Source organism: Hippopotamus amphibius, chromosome 5 (assembly GCF_030028045.1).
Source record: "Hippopotamus amphibius kiboko isolate mHipAmp2 chromosome 5, mHipAmp2.hap2, whole genome shotgun sequence".
NCBI classification, from domain to species: domain Eukaryota; kingdom Metazoa; phylum Chordata; class Mammalia; order Artiodactyla; family Hippopotamidae; genus Hippopotamus; species Hippopotamus amphibius.
In genome coordinates, this window is record NC_080190.1 from 12,769,426 (window position 1) to 12,795,050 (window position 25,625).

Here is a 25,625-nt window from a genome sequence, read left to right on the forward strand (position 1 = left end):
TAGTGCTAAGAATGCAAACAGCTGAATCTCATATGCATTGCTGGTGAGAGTGCAAAATGGTACAGCCACTCTGGGAAATAGGCAGAATCTTAAAAGTTAGTCATATATATTATATATATGTGTGTGTGTATACCCAACTGTCCCATTCTTAGGTTTTTACCCTAGAGAAATGAAAGCTTATGTTCACACAGGAACTTGTATACAAATGTTTGTAATGGTTTTATTTATAGTTATCAAAAGTTAGAGATAATCTAAATGTCCTTCAGTGCATGAATGGAGAAACAAATTGTGGTTCAGCTAAACAGTGGAATACTACTCAGCAATAAAAAGAAGTGAGCTATTGATGCACTTATGTGTTGGGGGTTCCAAGACCACCCCTATGTTTGGAGAGTCACTAAAATGACATATATGACTCAGTATGTAGTTGTACCCCTGCCTAAGATTTGTTAAGGCAGCATGGTAAGGATACACAGCCGGATCATAAGCGGGAAAGACAGATGGAGTCTGATGGAATCTATGCGTTGGTTTCCTTATGCTCTCTACTGTGGGAGAGTTCATAGCTTGGAAGACTCGATATTTTTAAGGTGTCAGTTCTCCTCAAATCTATATATGTAGTATAAACCTAATCGAAATTTCAGCAGATTTTCCATAAAAGTTGAAAAGTTGTTCCGCAAAATCATTTAGGAAAGTTGAGGATCTAGAATAATCAAGACAAACTTGAAGACAAAGATTAAGAACGTAACTACCTGATTTTAAGACTTACTATCAAGCTATAGTGATTAGGACAATATGGTATTGCATAAGGATAGAGTGTAACAATAGAAAATCTAGAAATACACTAACATAAATACCAGTTGAGTTTGAAAATAGTGCCAAAGCAATTTATTTGTTTATTTTAAAAAATCTATCATTTATTGCTGCTGAGGACCAACTAGAAGACTTTCCCTCAGTCACAACATATTTCTCATCACCAGTGGACTTGGAACCATGGTAGTTTGCTAATTCTGTAGCAGGAAAGATTGGCAGTGTATGACTGAAGTTCCTCGTCTTTGACCATGGATTTGTGTTATATGTTTAGTGAGTAGTTATTTTTTGCATATTTTTTCTTTGATAGATGTGTGACAGCTAATTGTTACTCTGTTTACCAAAGCTATGTACTGCTAGAAAGTCATTTAAGTAGTGCTGGAACAAATGGATATCACTTTGGAAAAAGATGAGCCTTGATGTCTATGTCACACTATAAACAAAAACATTAATTTGATATGAATTACAGACTTAAATGTGAAAAGTGAAAAACAGGAGACTATCTTCATGACCTTGGGGTCAGTAACCATAAAAGAAAAAATTGAAAAGTTCGACTTTGTCAAAATTGAAAATGTCTCATCAAAAGACAGCATTTAGAATGTCAAAAAGCAAGCCACAGATTAGGAGAAAATAGTTGCCCTACATATATGTGACAGAAAACTTGCATCCAGAATACACAGAATTTGGATAAATCATTGATGCCACAACAAAATCTCTCTTTTTTGGCCATGCTGCTCTGCTTGTGGGATTTTAGCTCCCCGGCCAGGGAGTGAACTGGGCCCTTGGCAGCGAGAGCGAGGGATCCCAAACTCTGGACTGCCAAGGGAATTCCCAACAAAATCTTTTTTTTTTAGAAAATGGACAAAATTATAAGCAGGCACCTCACAAAAATATTAGAATGGTCAATAAGCATATGAAAAGGTGTACATCACTAGTCCTTAGGGAAATGCATGTTCAAACCCCAGTGAAATACTACTGCATACCCAGCACAATGACTAGGATTAAAAAGAGTGACAAGACCATGTGTTGGTGAGGTAGAACACCTAGAATCCTCATACAGTGTTGGTGAGAGCGTATAAGTGTGCACATTTTTTGTTCCTTAGTTCTCCTGACGGCCTAAACTGGGGCAAGGTTGAGTGCAGTGGTGTCCACATTCAGATGGCCAGGAATTCATGGGAAATATGATAGAATGATATGTGTGTGCTCAGCAGGACTCTTGGTTGCAAGTGGCCCAGCTCGATTCTAGTTAAACCAAAGAAGATGAATACCTTGTCTCAGGTAACAGTTCCTGAGAGGGTTAATGTCAGGCTCAGTTACAGCCAAATACTTCAGACTGTGTCTGCAGAAATCAGCCTCTCTACTCCGCTTTCCTCTGGGATGGCTTAGTTTTCAGACAGACCTTGGTCACTGTGGCCACATGCAGCTGCAGGATTATAACCTATAATGTTGGACCCAGCTACTAAGCCTCATTCCCGGGATTGTCCTTGATCGATGCATCCCTAAACTGATTATCAGAACCACTGTGAGGCTAGGTCAGGTCCACCCTTGGGCCGAGAGTGAGTGTGCTGCGGTTCCTCCTTCAAAAAGAGGCACTGTCACTTGAAAAAGGGGAAGTGGATGCTAGTCTTGCAAAACAACCTATTTTCTCTGTATTGTACTCTAATTTCGATAGCTGTGTCCCAGGCCCTTGCTAGACTCTGGGAACGTGAAGTTGAGTTGTTTGTGAATAGAGAGCAGATCTGTAGCCTGTCATTGAAAACTCTGTGATGTGTTTGGCCTCATCGTCTTTTACTTCATTAGCTTTATTCTTTTCCAGGCACTTCATCCTCCACATATTTGAATTTCTGGTAGTGTCTATCCTTGTCCTTGGTTTACCATTAATCTGTTTCTTCCCCCATAGTGCCCTGCATCTGGAATGTGCCCGTGCCTCATACTTCAACATATTTCAGTTTTACTCTTCTTTCCAGGCCTGGGTCAAACACCACCTCTTTCAGAAGCACTCTCTGAGATTTTTTGACCTGCATTAGTTTCTCCTTTTTGCTTTTGCCTGTTATTCTATCCATAGCTTATCTTAGCTCTAAGTTCCTTCAATTCTAAGTATCCTGATAGCACCTGACTTAGTGCTGGGCACACAGTAGGCTTAGTAAATAATGGATAGTTATTGTTGTACTCTATTCTAATAATTTTGTAATTATCTATTGCAGTCCCTTGATTGTCCAGCAGTACCAGATATTTGTAAGCTGGCCTTTACTTAAGAATATTTTATATACATGTAAGTTACTTAGAAGTAACTTACTGCTTCCCAATCACTCTGATGTAGCTTCATCACCTGTGGTGTGGTATATTGGAGTTTCTTACACAAGTGCAGTCAGAATAGTGGTGTTGGGAGTCATGGCTGCACGTAGGTCTTTTCTTTAAACATCCGTTTGACTAGAAGCAAAAATACCCATTCTGGGTCCCTCCCCCCCAATTCAATAATCATTTATTGGCATGCGTCTAGTAGAGGAGTGGTTCTCAAACGTTAGTGTGCATCAGAATCACCTAGAGGGTATTTTAAAACATGAATTGCTAGGCTTCACCTCCAGAGTTTCTGATTCAGTAGATCTGGAGTGGCCTGAAGAATCTGCCTTTCTAACAACCACTCAGGTGGTGCTTGGTCTGGGAACCAAGCTTTGAGGACTAGTTTACTAGTAGTAGATTTAACCCTCATTGTACATCAGAATGATTGAAGAAGCTTTTCACCTCCATAAGTTCTTTTTAAGAACTGTCCTTTGCTAAGTTAAGTGAAAGCATATGGAATCTCTGCTGTAGTGTGGTGTTAGCAGGATTTTATCAGTATTTCTAACAGAATCAGGTCCATAACAGATATAGACAGAATTCCTTTACACTACATCTCCATAGCACCTGTGTGATGAATATAGTACCTGTGTGATGGTGGAAGTATTGACCAGCTATGGTTAGGTAGTTCTAGTTCACGAAAACATATATTCCTGATTCTGTTGATGATTCACTCTGGTCTTGGCCAATTCCCATAATTTTTCAAAGTCCGGTTTTCTTATCTTTAACATGACATTAAAAAACACCTTTCTCCGATTTTGCAATCATCATTGCAAGAATCGTAAATGGATATTGAATCTTGGGATCAGGGCAAGTTTCATGAAAATTATTTGCATGGTCTTGAGGTATCTCCTGTAGATTGCTTATTAGTTGTAAGGGGGAAAAAGTAACTACAGTGGAGAAATTGGCTATCAGTTTGACTGGGTGATGAAAATTAACGTCATCAGTGAGGAGAAGATGGACATCTTGTCTCTAGATGATGCACCCACAAGGACACAGCATCCTTATGTAGCACTCTGACTGGTAACATAACTGCAATCTACTCACAAGGAAACATCAGACAGACACAGTGAGGAGCATTCTATTTTTTATAAATGGTTTGTATTCTTCAATATCAATGTCATAAAAGATAAAGATTGAGGAGCTGTTCCAGAATAAAGGAGATTAAAAAAACACGATAGCTAAAAGCAGTACGTGATCCTAGACTGGGTCTTGTGCTGAAGTGGAAAAAGTGCAGTATGAGATCAGATGACAAGTTGGGCTATGGATGATAGATTAGATAAAAAGTATTGTATTGATTTTGAATTTCCTGAGATTGATAACAAGTGTGGTGCTTATTCTTAGAAAACACATTGAACTATTTAAAGGTGCAAATAAATGATGTGTGTAATGTAATCTCAAGTGAGTCAGGAAAATATGTGGGAGAGGGAGAGAGAGCAAGCAAATGCCAAGGTAAATGGGGCAAGGATACAGGTGTTCTCTGTAATTTTCATTGTGGCTTTTTTTTTTCGTTGCGACTTTTTGAAAGTTTGAAATTATTCCCAAATAAAATGTTTTAAAAAAGAAGAAGAACACCCTCTGCTATTCTTTTCAGGGTGATTGTAAAATTTTTTTAAAATCTGTATAAAAATGTTTTCAAAAAACAGTGTGCTTTTCAAATGATGGTTCCTGTGCTGCTTTGTCTAGGGAGCCTCATATCTCATTCTGTGTGTGTTCTCAGGAGATTGTTAGCTCCTGAGAGCCTGCAGGGGATCAGCCTTGCCCTGATTGTAGTACCCAAACCCCCAACAGTGCAGCTTCTGGTGTCTTGCGCAGTGCTTCTGGTAAGGCACACTGAACTAATGTGTGAACATAGTCTATTACTATAGATTGTATCTTTGAAAAGTATATTTTTCTTTCAGCTCAAAATGGAGTTAATCCCGACTGGGAGAAGAAAGTAATTGAATATTTTAAGGAAAAACTGAAAGAAAATAATGCTCCTAAATGGGTAAGCTTTTTGCTATTGGGGTGGGGGGTGGGGTGAGGGTTGGGCAGACTTCAGTTTCTCACAGTAGAGTAGTAATCCACATATAATTTAAAAATATATAAATTAATGTGTACTGCCCTCTGCTTTTTTTTCCCTCCCCCTCTTAAGTGCATATGTGTTAAAAGATTTTGATCTCTTTTGCAACTTAAATTCAAGCAGATAAATGCTTCTATATTGGCGCCTCTAGGTGGCAGTGACTGACCATGAAAAAAACTGAGTAGTTGTGAGAGCTTCGATTAGTTTTTATTACCTTTATTTTAAAATAATTGGCAAGTACAAGTTTTAGGAGAAGAGCTCAACAAAGCAAATGCTATTCTGCTAATTGAAAAGTGTTCTGAAAGAAAAACATCCTTTTACATTATAGTCAAATGTCATCATACAAACTTGCAAGAACACGGAAAGTACCTTTGTTCAGCAATTGTGTTATGTTGACCATTGAGATCATTTGGCTCCCTGATGGGGCTTGATTTGTGTGCGTGTGGGAATTGCAGTTTGAGTCTGGATTTATACAGTCTATGTATATGTGCTTAATGCTTTATACACAGAATATTTTGACTTATTTGTTTTCCTTTAAGGTACCATCATTGAATGAAGTTCCCCTTCATTATTTGAAGCCTAACAGTTTTGTGAAGTTTCGTTGCATGATTCAGGATATGTTTGACCCCGAATTTTACATGGGAGTTTATGAAACTGTTAACCGAAACACAAAAGCACGTGTATGTATTGCTTTTTTCATGAAACTTACTGTTTACAGTTAGTAGTATTAATTTTGTCCTTGTGTTGTTTCTGGTAGTTTTGATTCTGATATATTGATATAATGTTGTTTTTTGTTTTGGGTCATAGGTTCTTCATTTTGGAAAATATAGAGATGTAGCAGAGTGTGGGGTATGTATACTTAAAATATATAAAAAACATTTTAATGAAAATTTTTTCTGAAGCCAGGAATGTATTACTTTCCTTTGGTTGATCATAAATTTATCTTGTGTATAGGTTAGTTCTGAGAAGTCCTGTGAAATGTTTTCTTTATTTGCCTCTTACTTGAGTTTCTCTACGATTTTTTTTTTTTGATCTAAAAATCTCTTAGAAGGTGAAATATTGTAAATGACAAAATTAATGCCTTTCTTTTCCTAATATCTATATACTTGCTTTTTAAAATTACAGGTTATGGTAAGTTCTTTTAAAATGAAAAGTAGAGGAAAAATGAAAATATTAATTTAGGCCTTTACATGCACTTAATTAAATTTGATTAAATCCTGCCTTCTTTTCCTCAGAGGAAAAAAGTAAACTTAAGCTTCCTTTGATAAAAGGAAGTAATAGAAACTCTCTTACATATCAGTAATGGGAAAGGGAAGAAGACCAGAATCCTGAATATAATAATCATAGTTGTAAAAGGGGTAGTCTTGAGATAGAAAAGTACTAGAAAAGCATTTAGAGGAACCATAGTATATCTGCATTTTCTTTGGTATTGCTTTTCTTATATTAGAGGAACAACATGCAGAATTAAACTTAATTTTATTCAGATACCTGTTTAACATGCCTGGCATTGTTACTGGGGGAAGTTTAAAATTTATTTCTAGCTTAATAGTAAAGGAAGATTATCAGCATGTCAAAATATATCAACTAAAAATATCTCTCATATTTACTTTTTGTGTGTTTTTCATGTGGTTCTATTGAACCACAGGCGGTAACTGTCAATTGTTGGAAAGAAAACAAGTATCACAGGTGGGGATTGACCAGGAAAGTGCTGAGGCAAGACCCCAGTAGACAGGTGGGCCTCAGTAGTTACCGCTCTTCTGGATCTAGATTTCTGCTTTGCATGTCCAGAATCTTAGTTTAATCAGGTTATTTAGGGCTTTTTATGTTCTGGGAGTCTGATTCCTGCTTACCTAAACCTCAAGAAATTGATTTATAAACCCTAATCCCCACCTGTTAATTCACAGTAGAAATTGTTCCTGATTGAATAAATGTTTTAGCCCAGCGGGCTGATCTGTATGGAAGAAAAGCCCTAATTTGGAAGGTTGCTATAAAGAAAAAAATATAACTTCCTACGCTTATTTAGAGTAATGGACTTATGAAAGATGGATTTGTTTCATCTTACACATAACTTCCAGCTCTCCCAGTGTCTTTTTTCTTTTAGGGTGTTTCCATAACATACATTATTGTGTCAGGTCTAAAGAATCAACTTTATAAATGTTTCCTGCTCCCTTATTTAAGGAGCCCTACGTGATATTAGGCTAATAAATTAATACACAGTTTTTTTCTAGTATACAATAATGCAGTCTCTCCTATAGCTCAGTAATCTCAGAATCTGGAAATGGGGAAATAGGTGAGACTGTCCATCTGTGACACTCCCAAAGGCAGAGAGTTTGTATTATGTTGATAAAGAGTCATAAAGTAGAAGCACCATACCAGGAAAAGGGGTCTTTAGCCCTGGAAAGAAAGAAACAAAAAAAACCTAGCTTGTACATATTGTTTTAGGCTCAGTTGATGTCTCTGGGATTCCTTCTTTCTTTTTCTTTTTCTTTGTTTTCCTCTTACAAAATAGAATATATAGATTTTATTTACTTTTAAGAGATTTTTCTTGTACTATAAAAGTAATATGTGTTTGTTGAAATAATTTTTTTAATATTACATCTTGGGTCCTCTCTGCCTCTTAGGACTTTCTAAGTATATTTGAAATAGAGAATATGCCTTTTCTAAGGAATAATATCTAACTTTTAAATCCCATCTCAGAGCTCTCTCATAATGAGTATTTCACTAAATTCCTATTTGATAGGCTAATTCTGATACCTTTCTGTGAGAGAGACAGTGGGATTACCATGCGCATTGTCTTTGAAAAAATTTAATAAAATAATGTGTTTATTTCAAGAGAATTAATTTTGTAAGCTAGGGAGCTGTGTATTTTGGATTTGAAGGAGGGTACTGTATTGATTATTGCATTTGAAATGATTTTATGTCAGTTTTCAAAAATGATAGTTTGGATTTAGTTGCTTGTTAATTAACTCAATATGAAGTATTTACTGTGATTTTGTAAATAACATGAAAATATGGTTGCTAATTTTTTAAAGTTTTTTTTAATAAAATTAATTTTTTTAAATAAAATAAAATTTTGTGTACATCACAGCCTCAGCAAGAAGTTGATTTAAACTCTCCACGAACTACCACTTTGGAAAGACAGACTTTTTATTGTGTTCCAGTGCCTGGAGAATCTACGTGGGTGAAAGAAATATCCTTTATATGAACCTTCTTATGTGTTGAGTGGTTCCTGATTATTTTCTTAATCGAAGAGACCACAATTCACATTTTGATTTTTTTTTTTTTAATTTAGCCTTTTTACCTCAGGGAAGTTAGCTGGAAAAAAAATTATTTACAGAGCTTGGCTTTATTTTAATAAAATGTGTTTCATTTGTCTTAAACAAGAAAATCTATAAAACAACCTTCAGTATTCATCACTGAGAAATGATAAAATTGTGGTGCATTCCACTACTGAAATGCTGTTAAAAATACTGAGGTAGATTTAAAGGGACTGAAAAAGAGAGTACCACAATCATTAAGTTAAAAAAGAAGTTTTAAGTTAACTTATTCTAATTTTATTAAGGGAAAACAACATATATGTTCTTTTGAAAGACTGTGGAGACAGCTCATTCTCATTTTTATTTTTTTTAGTTAGTAATTTTTTTAGGCATAGTTCACATTACTGAAATGCACAGATTTTAAAGGTATACTTAAGTGGTTTGGATAAATGCATACACCCATGTAATTTGCATACCCATCAAAATAAAGAACTTTGTGCCTTTTTCCAGTCACCATCTCCTCCTCTGTGACTGCTCTGATTTTCTTCACTATAGCTTCATTTTACCTATTCTTGAATGTCATACAAATATAGTCTTTGTCTGATTTCTTTTGTTCCACATGATATATTTGAGATTCATCTGTGTGTGTATCCATAGTTCATTCCTTTTCATTGCTGATGGTATTTGTTTATATAATCTCCAACTGATGAGCATTTGGGTTGTTTCCAGTTTGAGGCCAGGCATTTTTTGGGTGAGATTTTAACTTGCTACATCAGTTTTTTAACAGATACTTTGTATAGATTGTGATAAATTTGTGTATCAAGGAATGTTTCAGAATCATTGACTCACAGTTCTTGAATTTATTGACAAAAAGCTTTCATTGTATTTTCTTGTTTTCCTTTTAATGTCTAAGGGGTATCTAACAGTGATCTTTCATTTCCAAAATGTTAATTTATTTTTCTCTTTTATCTTTGATTAGTATTGTTTGGGGTTTGTCAGAGAACCAACTTTCTGCTTTAATTTTCTATCTCATTGATTTGTGCTCTTATTTCCTTCCCTTTTAGTAATGGTTTAAAAAAAATTTTTTTTTTCAACCTTCTTAAGGTTAGTGTGCAGGTCATTCATTTCAGATCTTCCTTTTCTAGTATTAGCATTTAAGGCCATAAAATTCTTTCTAATCACTGCTTTAGTTGGATCCCACAAATTTTGACTTGTTTTAACTCTCATTTAGTTCCAAATATTTCCTAGTTTCCTTTGTGATTTCTTCTTTAATCCTTATCCTCAACAGTATATTTCTGTTGATCTCACTCATTCTTTGGGCTGTTGTCATACATTTTACACGTGCTTATAGAACCCACAATATATTATTATTTTTGTTTTAAACAGTTGTCTCCTACATAAATTTAGAAGTGAGGGGGAAAATTACATCTTTTATATTTGCATACATATTTATCTTTTCCAGCTCTTTTTGTCTTTGTTTTTGTCTGGAATCATTTCACTGAGCCTTTTTGTTTTAAAGTAGAGACCTATTGGTGATAAATTTTCTTAGCTTTCATTCAACTGAAAATGTCTTTATTTCACCTTTTTTGGGGGAAAGGGGTGCACTGTGCGGCATGCAGGATCTTAGTTCCCCTCCCTGGGATCTAACCTGTGCGCCCTGCATTGGGAGCACACAGTCTTAACTACTGGACCACCAGGGAAGTCCCTCACCTTTATTTTTGAAGGATATTTTCAATGGTTGTAGAATCCTTTTCTTCCCCCCAGTGGTTATAGAGTGCTTGATTAACCAGTATCTCCCATTTCAACACTTTAACGATATTTATTGTTCTGTTGTATTCTGGCCTTCGTTGTTTTTTCATAAAAGGCTAGCTGTCATTTTATTTTTTAATGTTTATTTATTTATTGGCTGCATTAGGTCTTCATTGCTACATGCAGGCTTTTCTCTAGTTGGGGCGAGCAGGGGCTACTCTTCGTTGCGGTGCTTAGGCTCCTCATTGAGGTGGCTTCTCCTGTTGAGGAGCATGGGCTCTAGACTCCTGGGTTCAGTAGTTGTGGCACATGGGCTCAGTAGTTGTGGCTTGTGAGCTCTAGAGTGCAGGCTCAGTAGTTGTGGCACATGGGCTTAGTCACTCTGCGGCATGTGGGATCTTCCTGGAGCAGGGATCATACCTGTGTCCCCTGCATCGGCAGGTGGATTCTTTTTTTTTTTTTTTTACACTTTAAATATATGCACTTTATTGTATGTCAATTATATCTCAATAAAAGTTCTTAAAAAAAAAAGAAGTGGAACTTAGCCCCAACCCAGGAGACCAAATTTTGGCTTGATATCTCTCCCAAATCTACTGCCTGATTGGTTTTGCACACCTCTGAGAAAGGATGATGGGCAGGGAGAGCAGAGAAGCTTGCGCCCAACCACAGTGCATCTCTGTGGGGAGGGCTGAAGGTCACCTTCATATCTGCAGAGGGCAGGCGGATTCTTAATCACTGTGCCACCAGGGAAGGTCCCTGTTGAGCTTTTGGATCTGTGGGTTGATATTTCTCAGAAGATTTCAGCCATTATTTCTTCAGATATTTTTGTCCCAGTCTTATCATTTTCTCATTTTCTGGGGCTCAAATCACATGATTGTTAGACTAATTGTTACTGTCCTCCAGGTGATTGAGGGTTTTTTTGTTTTTTTTTTTTTTTTTCCATTTTATTTTTTAGTTCTAGATTTTTTTCATTTGGTTCTTTTTCTTTGTTTCATTTTTCTGATGATAGTCCTCATCTGTTGACTCATATCCATCGTTTCTTTTAAAACTAAATTTTAGCATTGCTTTGTAATACCCTTGCCTGCTAATTCCAATATCCAAGTCATCTCTGGGTTGGTTTTTTGTTTGTTTGTTTTTCTATTGACTGTTTTTAATCCTGCTTATAGGTCATACTTTCCTGCTTCTTCACATAAATAATCATGTGTTATGATTAGTTATGCTGATATACAACACACACTGTTGAAAGCTTGCTTTTGTCTTCTTTTCAAGAATGTTGAATTTTGTCCTGGTGGGCAGGTAATTTAAGTGGATCACTTTGATCTTGTCAAGGCCTGGTTTGGGGATTTGTTAAGGTAGGTATGAGTGGCACTTACAGTGGAGGATATAGTCCTTACTTGCAAGATGTGCTATTTCTGGGTCTCACCTCAGTGCTCTTGGTGTTCAGCAGGGTCCAGTTCTAGTATTGTACAACTTCCGGAATCTCTGTTTAGCTCCCAACCAAGCAGCAGCTGTTCTCTCCTAGGCCTCTGTCTGCAACTCCTTCCTCTCTAATTGTTCTGCAAATTCAAGTTGCTTCAACAGCCCTGAACTATGTGCTCTGTTTCTCTGTCAGCAAGGGTAGAACCTCCAATTTCCTTTGTTGCAATTTGGAAAATGCCCCCAGGAGAGAGCTGGGGAGAATATGGAGTTTACCTGTGGTGTTTCTTCTTATTCAAGGATCATAACCTTATGTTCCTTGTTGTCCAAAGACTGAAAACATTGCTTCACATCTTCTGTCCAGTTTTCCAGGTTTTTTGTTTAATTATAGTTGAGATTTACAATATTGTGTTAGTTTCAGGTATACAGCAAAGTGATTCAGTTATATATGTGTGTATATATTTTTTTAAAAATTCTTTTCCATTATAGTTTATTTCAAGTTATTGAATATATTTCCCTGTGCTGTTCAGTAAGTTCTTGTTGCTTACCTTTTTTATATGTTAGTGTGTATCTGTCAGTCCCATATTTCCAGTTTATCCCTCCCCCCCACCGCCTCACCCTTTCCCTTTGGTAACCATGTTTGTTTTTTATGTGTGTGAGTCTGTTTCCGTTTTATAAATAAGTTCATTTGTACTAATTTTTTCGATTTACATATAAGTGATAGATAATATTTGTCTTTCTCTGTCCAACTTACTTCACTTAATATGATAATCTGTAGATCCATCCATGTTGCTACAGATGGCATTATTTCATTCTTTTTTATGGCTCAGTAATATTCCTGTGTGTGTGTGTGTGTGTGTGTGCGTGCGTGCACACATGTGTGTGTGTATGTATGTATGTGAGAGAGAGAGAATCTTTATCCATTCATCTGCTGATGGATGTTTAGGTTGCTTCCATGTCTTGGCTACTGTAAATAGTGCTGCTTTGAACATTGGGGTGCATGTATCTTTTCAAATTAGAGCTTTTGTCTTTTCCGGATACGTGCCCAGGAGTGAGATTGCTGGATCATAATGATAATTCTATTTTTAGTTTTTTAAGGAGCCTCCATTCTGTTTTCCATAATGGCTGCACCGATTCACATTCCCACCCACAGTGTAGGAGGGTTTCCCTTTTTTCCGCACCGTCTCCAGCATTTATTATTTGTAGACTTTTTGATGAAGGCCATTCTGACTGATATGAAGTGATACCTCATTGTAGTTTTGATTTGCATTTCTTTAATAATTGGAGATGTTGAGCATCTTTTCACGTGCCTGTTGGAGAAACGTCTGTTTAGATTTTCTGCCCATTTTTTGATTAGGTTGTTTATTTTTTTGTTATTGAATTGTATGAGCTGTTTGTATGTTTTGGAAATTAAGCCCTTGTAGGTCTCATCTTTTGCAAATATTTTCTCCCAGCCCGTAGGTTATCTTTTTGTTTTATTTATGGTTTCCTTTTCTATGCAAAAGCTTACAAGTTTGATTAGGCCCCATTTGTGTATTTTTGCTTTTTCTGTTGCCTTGGGAGACCAGTTTTATAGTTCTTTATAGCAAGGTAGGGGGCATAAGTTTGAGCTGTTAACTCTTATGACCAAAACTGGAAGTTCAGCCTTCTTTTATTAAAAAGAAATTTTTTTTTAATTAAGGTGTAGTTGATTTACAATAGTGTATTAATTTCAGGTGTGCAATATAGTGATTCAAAATTTTGATAAATTATATTCCATTCGTATTTATTATAAGATATTGGCTATATTCCCTGTGCTATACAATATATCCTTGTAGCTTATTTGTTGTATACATCAACCTTCTTTTAAAAATACATTTTTATTTTAACCAAACTGCCAAAGTAGTAGTCTTTTGTTAGTCGTGTAGGTAGCATAACTTAGGATATTCCCCTGTTCATGGACATCTTTTCTTAACCTTTCATTCAACGCCTATGTTAATGCAAACCAAGCTCGAGTCAGCCCTTCAACATCCTACACTCCCAGTCGTCACAAGAGGAGTTATGAAGATGATGAAGATATGGACCTACAGCCGAATAAGCAGAAAGATCAGCATGCGGGGGCCAGACAAGCAGGTATTGTGTGCTGTCGGGCTTTCTGTACACTTCTGCTCTCTTGCAGATTCGTATTCACAATTAATTGTTGTATAATGTAGCTCTAGATTTAGGAGCTGGCAGTGGTTTGACAACTTTGCTTTCAGGTTTATCAGAATTATAGACAGTTTTGAGAGTTTTAACAGTTAACTTTGGTCAGACTGTGCTTCATAATTGAGCAGTTAGGCATCACTTAGTGAAAAGTGGCTGCTCTCCTGTCAGTTTTTAAGGGTCTCAAGTTGTGTTGCTGGAAAAGGTCTTTTATCTTTCTTCTTACTTACTTTTTATCTCAGCTTTTAAGTGATATGAAAGCATAGTACTCTACCCTAAAAATGACTTATCTGTATCTGAAAACATCCTTTCTTATTTTCTTTTTGGAATAGTGATGTTTTAATTTAGTGAGCCTGAAAACATTGGAGGAAAAATGTGAAGTTGTGGTATACTGGATTACTTATTCCTAAACTTTAAAGCAGATAACCCTCAGAATAGTCACATTTCTGTTTGTTTTATTTATGTAAGTTTGTAGTGGTTTATGTATTAAAATATAATTAAAACACAGCTAATTCTGATTAAAACAAGGAGACCAAACGTTGAAATTTTCTAAGTGAATGAGAGAAATTCAAAATTGGTATCAATATCATTATTGATTTAGCCAGTCACAGTGATTTCCTTCATGTGCAGGTAGATAAGTTTGTCTTTATTTCTCCTTATTTTATGTCCTGTCACTTCTCTTTAGTGTCTTTAATCCAAGGGCAAGTTCAAGGCAGAGGAGGTAAAAACAAATTAGTCTAGTTGATTGGAATGTGAAGGATGAGTTGAGAGGGCAAATATAACAGTCAGTGGTAAACAGAGATTTACTACTGAATTTCATTTAACCGTATATTATTTCACTTTGTAAGTTCATATTACTGTATTTTTTTTAATGCTAAGGCATATTTTAATGTTTTTAAAATTGGAATGTTTTACAGTAAATATATACAAATGTAATAGTATTCTTTTTCTCCACTCACCCCCAGATGTTTATTAAAATTAATGGTGTATCCTAACAATAAATAATATGTTGGAATCCAAAATATATGGTAATTCGCTTATCATTTAACCTGTTGATGCCTCTATTTCTTGCCCCTTTTGTTTGAATGTCATACTTTTCAGGGCTTTTGAATACATTTGAGTGCGTTATTTATGTAAAGTTTTACCTTGTTTGTTGGTTTCTAGGCAATCTGTCAGGCTATATATATATATATGTTAAGCTGTTTTGGAGATACGTGTAGATTCACATGCAGTTGTAAAAAATAATAGAGAGATCCTGTATATCCTTGACTCAGTTTCAAGTGGGTCAACATCTTGCATAATCATAGTAGAATATCATAACCAGGAAATGAATGTTGATATAGTCCATAGACCTTATTCAGAATTCACATTTTTACATGCAGTTATTTTTGTGCGTATGGAAGTATTTAGTTCTGTGCAGTTTCATCACGTGTAGATTCATGTGACCACTACCACAGTCAGGACACAGAACAGTGCATTACCTGGGTCTCTCATGTTGCCCTTTTATAATCACACCTGTCTCTCGTGCCTCTCTGCCTCCCCCCCGGCAGCCACTAATGTGTTCTTCATCCCTATAATTGTGTCATTTTAAGAATGTTATATAAATGGAATCATATAGTATATAGACTTTGTAGATTGGCTTTTTCCATTCTCAAAATTCCCTTGAGATCCATCCAAATTGTTGCTTATGGCAATAGTTCATTCCTTTTTATTGCTGAGCAATACCGTGTGGCATGGCAAGCTGTATTTTTTTTTTAAATACCGAACTCTTTATTTATTTATTTTATTGGTTGTGTTGGGTCTTTTTTTTTTTTGCTGTGCACGGGCTTTCTTTAGTTGAGGTGAGTGAGGGCTACTCTTCGTTGTGGTGCTCGGGCTCCTCATTGCCGTGGCTTCTCTTGTTGCGGAGCATGGGCTCTACGCGTGTGGGCTTCAGTAGTTGCAGCACGTGGGCTCAGTAGTTGTGGCTCACGGGCTCTAAAGCACAGGCTCAGTAGTTGTGGCACACGGGCTTAGTTGCTCCACGGCATGTGGGATCTTCCTGGAGCAGGGCTCGAACCCGTGTCCCCTGCATTGGCAGGCGGATTCTTAACCACTGCGCCACCTAGGAAGCCCTCAAGCTGTATTTTAATTGTAGTTATCAGCCCTAAACTGACTACTTCAGGGGTAGAGGCTATCTTTAAATGACCTTTGTATCCCCAACAGCTAATCTGATTCCTGGTACACAGTGGATGTTAATAGATGTTTGGTAAATAAATTTATTGCTATATGGTTTTATTCTGCATAATAAGTAGAAAGAAATATGTTCTACCAAGGTGTTTTTGTTGTCTGTAGACCCATGTACTCCTTGGGTCAAAGATGTCAAGTAAGTGTAATAAGTATTAACTTTTGAAGTTTAATGGGGGGAATTCATTGCCGTTTTATTGCAGGGGGAAAATGATTGCACTTTCAGATCTTCATAATAATCTTTGTTCTCTTTATAGGTCAAAGGGCTTCTAGTATGTGTTATTTCCTTAAAAACTAACAACTTGAAATTTGGAAGCTCAGAAGCATCATTTCTGTCAAGTTCACAAGGCTGTTTAGGAATGTTCTTTATCTCCAGGAAGCCTTAGAAATGACGATGTGCTATGGTGTACCTTTGAATTTAGGGAGTGTTGGTGGTCTTCAATGGTGTGGAGAGCCAAAACGTTTAGAAACTGAAGCATCTTCTGGACAACAGCTGAACTCCCTGAACCTCTCTTCTCCTTTTGATCTGAATTTTCCACTGCCAGGAGAGAAGGGGCCTGCATGCCTTGTGAAGGTAATAAAATCTTTCACAGGCCTGATGCTGACAAAGATGTGTTAAATAAGTATCTCAGAAATTAAGACAGAAAACTCTTAGCGTTTGTATTAGCACATTTTTTCTTGCTGCTATAACAAATCACCACCAACTTAGTGGCTTAAAACAACAAAATTTTTCATCTTTCAGGCTGCAGGCCAGAAGTCCAACATGGATCTCACTGGGGGTAAAATTAAGCCCCTCTGGAGGCTCTAGGGGGGAGTCTGTTTTCCTGCCTTTTCCAGCTTCTAGAGGCTGCTGTTGATCCTCAGCTTGTGGCCCCTTCCTCCATCTTCCGAGTCAGCAGTAATGCAGCCCTGACCATTTTCTCGTAGTCACATCTCCCTCTGACCGTAGGTAGAAAAGGTTCTCCAATTTTAAGGACATATGTGATAAGATTGAACTCACCCATGCTATCCAGAATAATCTCCCCATCTTAAGTCCTTAATTTATGCAAGTCCCTTTTACATGTAAGGTAACATACTCAGGGATTCCAGTGATTAAGATGTGGATATTGGTGGAAGGGTGGAGAGGGGGACATTATTCTGCCTACTACAGCATTGTTTAAAAAAAAATGAATATTTCAAATAGATGTGGAACAACTTTTAAAGTAATATCTACTTCCTTTATCATGTCTGACTTATTAATATCTGCTTTATTTTCACCATTCTTGCTTTTATCAAAAGCCATTTCTCACTTAGAGAAGGTAGAAGGGAAAAGATCTGTTAATAGTTTGTTCCCCTGTTTTGCTTATTCTGTTTTCTTAATCATGAGAGGTGAACAAGTGATACAAGTTTCAAAAATTATCATGGAGAATTTCCATTCTTAGTTGTTGTTTTAAATGGCACTTCAGTTATGTAGCACAGGAGCCAGAACTGGCACATTTTTCCTTCCATGCTTCTCTTAGGTCTCGCCAATAGGAGGCTTTGACAGTTTCTGTCCATCACGATAGGCAGCTTTGAACGGGTGGCTCTTTATTGTGAGAAACCTTATGGCCGTTCTAAGTGTATGTTAATCCTCCTTATGCTGCATAGCTTGTGAATAAGTCCAAAGTTAATAATCCTGGGTTTTCCCTTCTTTTTGATGTAGTTAATAGATTTTGAGATAATGCATGTTTCTAGTTTTAGTTGACCATCATCCTTTGGGGAAAGCCTTTTCTCTGAAGTAGTGGGAAAACAGACATTGGCCAGGAGTCAGGAGGTTCTGTGTTTTAGCTGTTAACTTATTTGCTAACTAGCAGAATGGCTTCAGGTAAGTGTTGTACCTCTCTCGATCTCAATTTACCAAATAAAGGAGTTGCTTTAAGATACATTTTCTGATTTAAAATGCTAAGATGTTATTACTTTGACTAATATCATGTGCTTTTTTGGTGTTATTTAGTCCTAACAGTGTGATTTTGTGTGGCCTCTTGTTAGGTCTATGAAGACTGGGATTGTTTTAAAGTAAACGATGTTCTTGAGCTGTATGGTATACTCTCTGTGGACCCTGTGCTAAGTATACTGAATAATGAAGAAAGGTGAGTCTATTTTGACATAATTTCAAGCTCTTCTTTCTGACAGTCTTTTCTTGGTCCAGGGTCCATACGATCGCTCATTGCATTATAACCAGGAGCAGTCTCCAGCTCTTCTTTGTCCTTCAAGGCCTTGACAGTTTTTTCTGTTTTTTCAGCTTATACAGCAAACAATTCATTTCTCAGAGTTACAGAGGCTGGGAAGTCCATGATTAAGACGCCCGTGTCTAGTGAGGGCCTGTTCCCTGGATTGCAGATGGCTGTCTGGCTGTGTCCTCACATGGCAAAGCAGAACCTTGACACTTTTTGAAGAGTACAAAAGCCGGTTAATTTGTAGGATCTCTCTCAGTTTGGGTTTGTCTAATGTTTCCTTGTGATTGGATTCCAGTTACATATTTTGGGCAGGAAACTGCAAAGTGATATGTATCCTTCTCAGTGCATCACATCAGGAGGTACAATATCCCCTTACTGGTGAAGTTATTGTTGATCACTTGGTTACATGTGGTACACACATGTGCATAAATCTCTATATTATTTACGAGTTGGTATATCAGAAACCATGAGCTCACACTGTCTTCGTTGTTCCAGTTCAGTTCAGCTCTACAACTAGGTGTCATTCTAGTCTTCCTCCTTTCCCTATTTGTAATTCCCTTTTCTAACAGAAAGAAACTTGACTTCCAGTATTAATATATTCCTTTGCTCCGTTCTGTGATACTGAAGGTTCCCCCTTACTTTGGTTTTGCTTTCCATGGTTTCAGTTACCTATAGTCAACCACTATCTGAAAATATTCTAGGGGAAACTCCAGAAGTAAAAACAAAGTTTTAAATTGCATACCTTTCTTACTAGCGTGATGAAATCTCCCGCTGCTCCACTCCGTCATGCCGGGCCATGGACATCCCTTTGTCCAGTGTATGCCACCCGTTAGTCACTTAGTAGCCATCTCAGTTATCAGATCGACTTTCAAGGTATCACAGTGCCTTGTATTCAGGTAACCCTTATTTTACTTAATAATGGCCCCAAAGCACACGAGTAGCGACCCAGGCAGTTTGAGTGTGCCAAGGAGAAGCCGTAAAGTGCTTTTTGTAAGTGAAAAGGTAAAATTTCTTGACTTACAAGGAAAGAAAAAAAAAACCACATACTGAGGTTGCTAAGATCTATAGTAAGGGCTTCCTAGGTGGCGCAGTGGTTAAGAATCTGCCTGCCAATGCAGGGGACACAGGTTCGATCCCTGCTCCAGGAAGATCCCACATGCCACGGAGCAACTAAGCCCGTGTGCCAAAAAAAAAAAAAAAAAGATCTATAGTAAGAACAATAGAAGAGTCTGTGAAATTGTTCAGAGGGAAAAAGAAATTAGTACTAGTTTTGCTTTTGCATCTCAACCTGCAAAAGTTATAGTCACAGTATGTAATAAGTGCTTAGTTAAAATGGAAAAGGCATTAACTTTGTACAATAAGATTTTAAGAGAGAGAAACCACATTCACATAACTTAGTACAGTATATCATTGTAATCGTTCTATTTTTATTATTATCATGGTTATTTAATCTCTTACTGTGCCTAATTTATAAATTGAACTTTATCATAGGAATACATATATAGGAAAAAATGTAATCTGTATGGAGCTCAGTACTATCCACAGTTTAAGGCATCCACTAGGGGTTTTGGAATGTGTTCCATACTGATAAGAGGAGACTGCTATACTGAGAAGGTAATTTCAGAATTGATAACCATACCACTGCGAAAAACAAACCTAGTAACTTGAGTTCATCATTTGTTTCTCTTTCTTTGTATTTAAAAATGAGAGTATATGGTCAGCTATGTTCCATAGTTACTCAGGGGACTTCTTCCCCCTTCAGTGCTGTAGTGTTTGTTATTCGTTATATATAGTCAGGTTCATTTGTTTCCATTGTGTTGCACTTTGGAGTTTTCCCTCTGTCCTTATTGGTTTCTATACTTAAGGATAAGTATAGAAAGCATGGAAATCGAATCAGAATCGAAAGTGTATGAAAAGAATGTAGAAATGTCATTCCCCACTACCCTCATCCCTTCTACCCTGCTGCCACCGATGCCCTGTAGGGAACCAGCCTCAGTCCCTGCTTTTTATCCTTCCTGTATCTTTTTTGCGAAAATAAATAGATACATGTATATTTTTTCCTCACTTATTCTTATATAAAAGGAGGCATGGTATATATGCTCTTTTTACACATTTTCCCCCCACTTAATATATTCTGAAAATCCAGGTCATCCTCATTCTTTTTTATTTTGTTTCGAGGTTGACAAAAGAAAGGAATTATATTCTGCCCCCACGGTAGACTTTTTGTTAAATGTTGGACACTCGTCTTGGTTTTTCCATGGGACAAACTTATTTTTTCACACTTAAAAAATAATGCAAAACAGACATTTTAAACAACTTTAAACTTAAATAACAGTTCCATAATAATGGCCTACAAAATTGCTTGTCTTAGCAGTTTATGGTGAGTTTCCTGCTTGAGTTACTTCATTTATGGAGGCATTTTAGTGCACACAACTGAGCCAAATGGCCTGGGTTGGGATCCTGGTTTGGCCACTTACTGGCTTTGTGACCTTTGACTCAACTTCTACAGCAGCTTGGTTTCCTCATTGTACATGAGGGTTTTTTGTGAGGTTTTAATGAATTTGTGTGTGCAAAGCAAAGAACATTGCCCAGCACATAGCACACACTATATAAAGGTTGTTGGCATCATTCTTATATTTAATGAAGATGGTAGTATGAATTGATTACTCTCTATAGAGTCAGTCTGTAAAGTCTAAAAACATTTTAGTCATTTCTTTCAATCATCTCACAATAAATCTGTCATCTGCTAATTTATTTAACAAATCTGAAAAACACTTCCTTTTCACTGCTTGTCGATTCACTATTCAAGGGAGATATCATGTAAGAGTAAAATTTAGGGAAAAAAATTAGCAAGATAGAGATGAATGGATTCTTCACACTGAATAACAGACACCTGATGGCTTTTGAGGAAGAAACTCCGCATTTTTGAGACATGCTGTGAAGTATTTGATGTCCCAGGTAATAGCTTAAGAAAGGGTATCTGCGTTTTCAAGTAACTTGCGTGATATACTGTATCCCATTTATTGCAGTTATAGCACACTCAGTAAAAATGTTATTGATCTTGAAGAATAGAATAAATATATTATATCGTAACATGACCAAAATAGCCTGAAATCTGTGATGTTAATGGTTTTCTGCTTCTTTAAAGAGATGTGCAGGTGGACTTGTTCCTGGCTTGAGTCTCATTTTATTTTCAGAGATATATGTTATTTTTACACCTGTACAGCTGCCATCTCTGTGAACTGAAGCCCTGTCATCTCTCCGCAGGGATGCCTCTTTGCTGCTGGATCCCATGGAGTGCACAGACACAGCCGAAGAACAGAGGGTGCACAGTCCTCCTGCCTCCTTAGTGCCGAGAATCCATGTGGTTTTAGCCCAGAAGTTGCAGCACATCAACCCATTACTGCCTGCTTGCCTTAACAAGGAGGAGAGCAAAACCTGTAAGTGTAAGTGCTAAAGCCTCGTGGCCCAGAGACTTGCCCAGCTTGCGGGAGCCGCATGGTGGAACTGTCAGTCAGGTTCTCGTTCATCAGAATAAGTTTCTCCAGCAGTCACTGCTGCTTTGCCCCATTTTCCTTTGTGTTAATTCTATTCATTAAAATGAGGCCAGCCCCTCAAAAGGTGTACACGCTGTCTTATTTTGACAGTTGGCATCACTTAGCAGTATTTTAAGTCCATACTAGTCATCTATACTGAGCTGCAGTGCTTTGTTTCACAGTTACTTTTTAACCTAAGAGATATGCGAGGAACTGGTTTGTGTTCTGAATCTGGTCTCCCTTCTCTCTCCAGTTGTTTCCAGTTTTATGTCTGAATTGTCTCCAGTCAGAGCAGAACTGCTTGGGTTCCTCACTCACGCCCTTTTGGGAGACAGTTTGGCTGCTGAATATCTTATATTACATCTCATCTCTACAGTGTAAGTTCTCTGTTCCTGGTGGGAATTAAGGGAGTTTGGTGTTTCGTTTGGTGTTTGAGAGGGGAAAAGAACAGAAAGGTTTCTGTTTTCATTTATTAGGCTTCATCACCAGATGGTTTTTATTTGTTCAGTGTAACAGGTGTTATACCAAATCACAGACATTCCTTTTTTCAACTTTTCTCAGTGTCACACGTAGCATTTTCATTGTGTCTTAAATTTAAGAGCCAAAATCAGATAAAGAGCCTGACTAATGAGTAAAATGAGTCGTTTTACCCTTTTTGCATTCTGAATTCTTGGCTTATACATTCCAAGGCTCTGCATCTACAGTCAGCGAAGTCCATTGGGTGTACATCTCACTTGTATGTGAACATGAGCCCCTCTCCCTTTCACTTCACGGTAGCTCTTTGTTTTCTAATTTCAGAATAACATGTGTGCCTTCAACAAGTTCCAAGAGCATAAAGATGATTTCAGTGAACAGTTCCTGCTTCCTGTTCATGTCATCTTTCTTTATTTACATACATATATATCCCTACTTAGATCTCAGTTAATACTCTAAACAGATGATTTTCTTGCTTTTATCATTTAATATATATTTAACATTCTCATATAATTCTTCTTGAACCTTTTAATGACTGTACAGTATTTTGTTACAGACAGTTGTACTTTTTCCCTAAATGTTAGGTTTTCCTAGTTTTTCTCTATTTAATCCTCCAGTAAACATCTTTGTACTATAAATACTTTCCTCAGGCAGGATTTGAGACAGTAGTACATGATGTTTGAGAGCATAGACTCTGGAACCAAACTACCTGGGTTCAAATCCAGCTCTACCACTTCCTGGCTGTGTGAACGTGGGCATGTTTCTTAAAATTTCTGGGCCTCAGGTTTCTCATCTGTAAAATGAAAATGGTAATACCTTCCTCAGAGTGTTCGGGATTTAAATGAGAAAGCGTTTAAGTACTTAGAACAGTACCTGGCACATACCCAGCATTTAACTATTGGCTATTATTTTTACTGTTGTTTCTGATTTAAAAAAAAAAAACTAATCAGAGTAATCTGCTTTAATTTTAATGACACTATGAAGCTAATTTTTCTTTGCTTTTTGATGGAGGTCAGGAAATCACCTGAGTATCTAATTGGTTGATATCTTTTTTTTCCTAGATATACAAGAAGAGATGTTCTTCCACTAGGAAAATTTACAGTTAACTTGAGTGGGTGTCCGCGGAATAGTACCTTCACTGAACACTTATATCGAATTATTCAACATCTGGTTCCAGCAGTAAGATCAATATAAATATGTATTATAAGCCTAAGTACTCTTTAAAAGTCCATCTAATTGTCTTTCATTCAACCCAAATATTTAACTTTGAGGTGTTTTAATAGCTCTCTTTAAGGGGAAACAAAGCCTGCCTAGTTTCATAATTTAAAATGTACGCACCCCTAAACATTTCGCTTTTCCTTTATCGCCTTAGCACGAATTTCTTTAAGTAGCAACACAACTGTACTAACTCCCTTAACATTGTACTCTTGGTTGATGCCAATTCATTTGTACAATTTGGTATCCTTTGTATGCTTTAAAATCTTAAATCTCAATAAACTCTAAGTCATAGGAGCATAATTCTTTTAGTTGAGGTGATAACTTTACTGCCCCAATTTTAATTCCTGTTTGGAGAGTCAGGCTACCTTTATTTACCAGGACGTCTGGAATGCTTGGGGACGGAAGAAAAGCTTCTGATTAGTCATGTGACTGGCAATGCTGATCACTTCTTTCTTTGAAAATTTAAGAGGGTGAGATCATTCATTCAACCAGTGTTTATTGTCTTCTGTGCTGTTAACAAACAGCAGTGGACCAAATAGCTCAGCATTTCTCACTCTTCTTGACTCACTTCACACACTTAAAAAATTATTGAGAACTTGAAAAGATGTTGTTTTGTGTTGGGTTTTTTTTTATCATTAATTTACCATATTAGAAATTAAAACTAAAAATATATTAAAATATTCATTGAAAATAAATCAATTACATATGAACATAAGTAAAATATTGTTGTAAAAAATAGCTACTTTTCCAAACAAAAAAATATTAGTGATAAAAGTGACATTGTTTTAAATTTTGCCAGTCTCTGTAATGTCTGGATTAATAGAGGACAGTTGGATTGTTGTATCTGTTTCTGCATTCAGTCTGTTGTAACATGATGTTTTTTTGTTGTTTTGTTTGTTTTGGCTGCATTGGGTCTTTGTTGCTGCATGCAGGCTTTCTCTAGTTGTGGCTAGCAGGGGCTACTTTTCATTTTGGTGTGCAGGCTTCTCATTGTAGTGGCTTCTCTTGTTGGCGAGAAGGCTTCAATAGTTGCAGCACATGGGCTCAGTAGTTGTGGCACACAGGCTTAGTTGCTTTGCGGCATGTGGGATCTTCCCAGACCAGGGATCAAACCTGTATACGCTGAATTAGCAAGTGGACTCTTAACCACTGCGCCACCAGGGAGGTCCCTGTACCAACCACTTCTTTATCCATTCATTTGTTGATGGACATTTAGGTTGCTTCCATGTCTTGGCTATTATGAATAGTGCTGGTATGAACATAGGCGAGCATGTATTTTTGGATTAGAGTTTTGTCTGGATATATGCCCAGGAGTGGGATTGCTGGATCCTGTGGTAATTCTATTTTTAGTTTTCTGAGGAATCTCCATACTGTTTTCCATAGTGGCTGCACCAACTTATATTCCCACCAACAGTGTAGGAGGGTTCCCTTTCCCCATACCCTCTCCAGCATTTATTATTTATAGACTTTTTGATGATGGCCATTCTGACCAGTGTAAGGTGATATCTCATTGTAGTTTTGATTTGCATTTCTCTAATAATTAGCAATGTTGAGAAATCTTTTCATGTGCCTTTTGGCCATCTGTATGTCTTTGGAGAAATGTCTACTTAGGCCTTCTGCCCATTTTTTCATTGGGTTGTTTGTTCTTTTGTTATTGAGCTGTATGAGCTGTTTGTATATTTTGAAAATTAAGCCCTCATCAGTTGTGTCATTTGTAAATATTTTCTCCCATTCTCTAGGTTGTCTTTTCATTTTGTTTGTGGTTTCCTTTGCTGTGCAAAAGCTTTTAAGTTTGATTAGGTCCCATTTGTTTATTTTTGTTTTTATTTCTATTACTCTAGGAGATGGATCCAAAAAAGATATTGCTGTGATTTTTTTAAAGTTAATGAATTTATTTGGTTGCACTGGGTCTTAGTTATGGTAGGCGGGCTCCTTAGTTGTGATTCGCCAGCTCCTTAGTTGTGGCATGCAAACCCTTAGTTGCATTGTGCATGTGGGATCTAGTTCGCTGACCAGGGATTGAACCCAAGCCCCCCTGCATTGGGAGCATATAGTCTTCACCACTGTGCTACCAGGGAAGTCCCTATTGCTGCGATTTATGTCAAAGAGTTTTCTGCCTATGTTTTCCTCTAGGAGTTTTATGGTATCCAGTCTTACATTTAGGAGAACA

At 37.0% G+C, this 25,625-nt stretch overlaps 1 protein-coding gene across 3 annotated transcripts in view; it reads left to right on the forward strand.

Moving 5' to 3' along the window:
• Positions 1–25,625, forward strand: part of MCMBP (minichromosome maintenance complex binding protein) — a 49,500-nt gene that overhangs the window by 16,507 nt on the left and 7,368 nt on the right. For 2 of the 3 annotated variants that reach the window (XM_057735099.1, XM_057735101.1), the window contains exons 2-11: positions 5,043–5,128; positions 5,743–5,883; positions 6,011–6,052; positions 8,292–8,393; positions 13,593–13,737; positions 16,455–16,606; positions 18,040–18,140; positions 21,495–21,673; positions 22,017–22,140; positions 23,299–23,416. In XM_057735099.1, coding sequence (XP_057591082.1) covers positions 5,043–5,128; positions 5,743–5,883; positions 6,011–6,052; positions 8,292–8,393; positions 13,593–13,737; positions 16,455–16,606; positions 18,040–18,140; positions 21,495–21,673; positions 22,017–22,140; positions 23,299–23,416 — 1,190 coding nt within the window. The remainder of the gene's footprint in view (positions 1–5,042; positions 5,129–5,742; positions 5,884–6,010; positions 6,053–8,291; positions 8,394–13,592; positions 13,738–16,454; positions 16,607–18,039; positions 18,141–21,494; positions 21,674–22,016; positions 22,141–23,298; positions 23,417–25,625) is intronic. The other variant, XM_057735100.1, reaches the window with a different exon arrangement.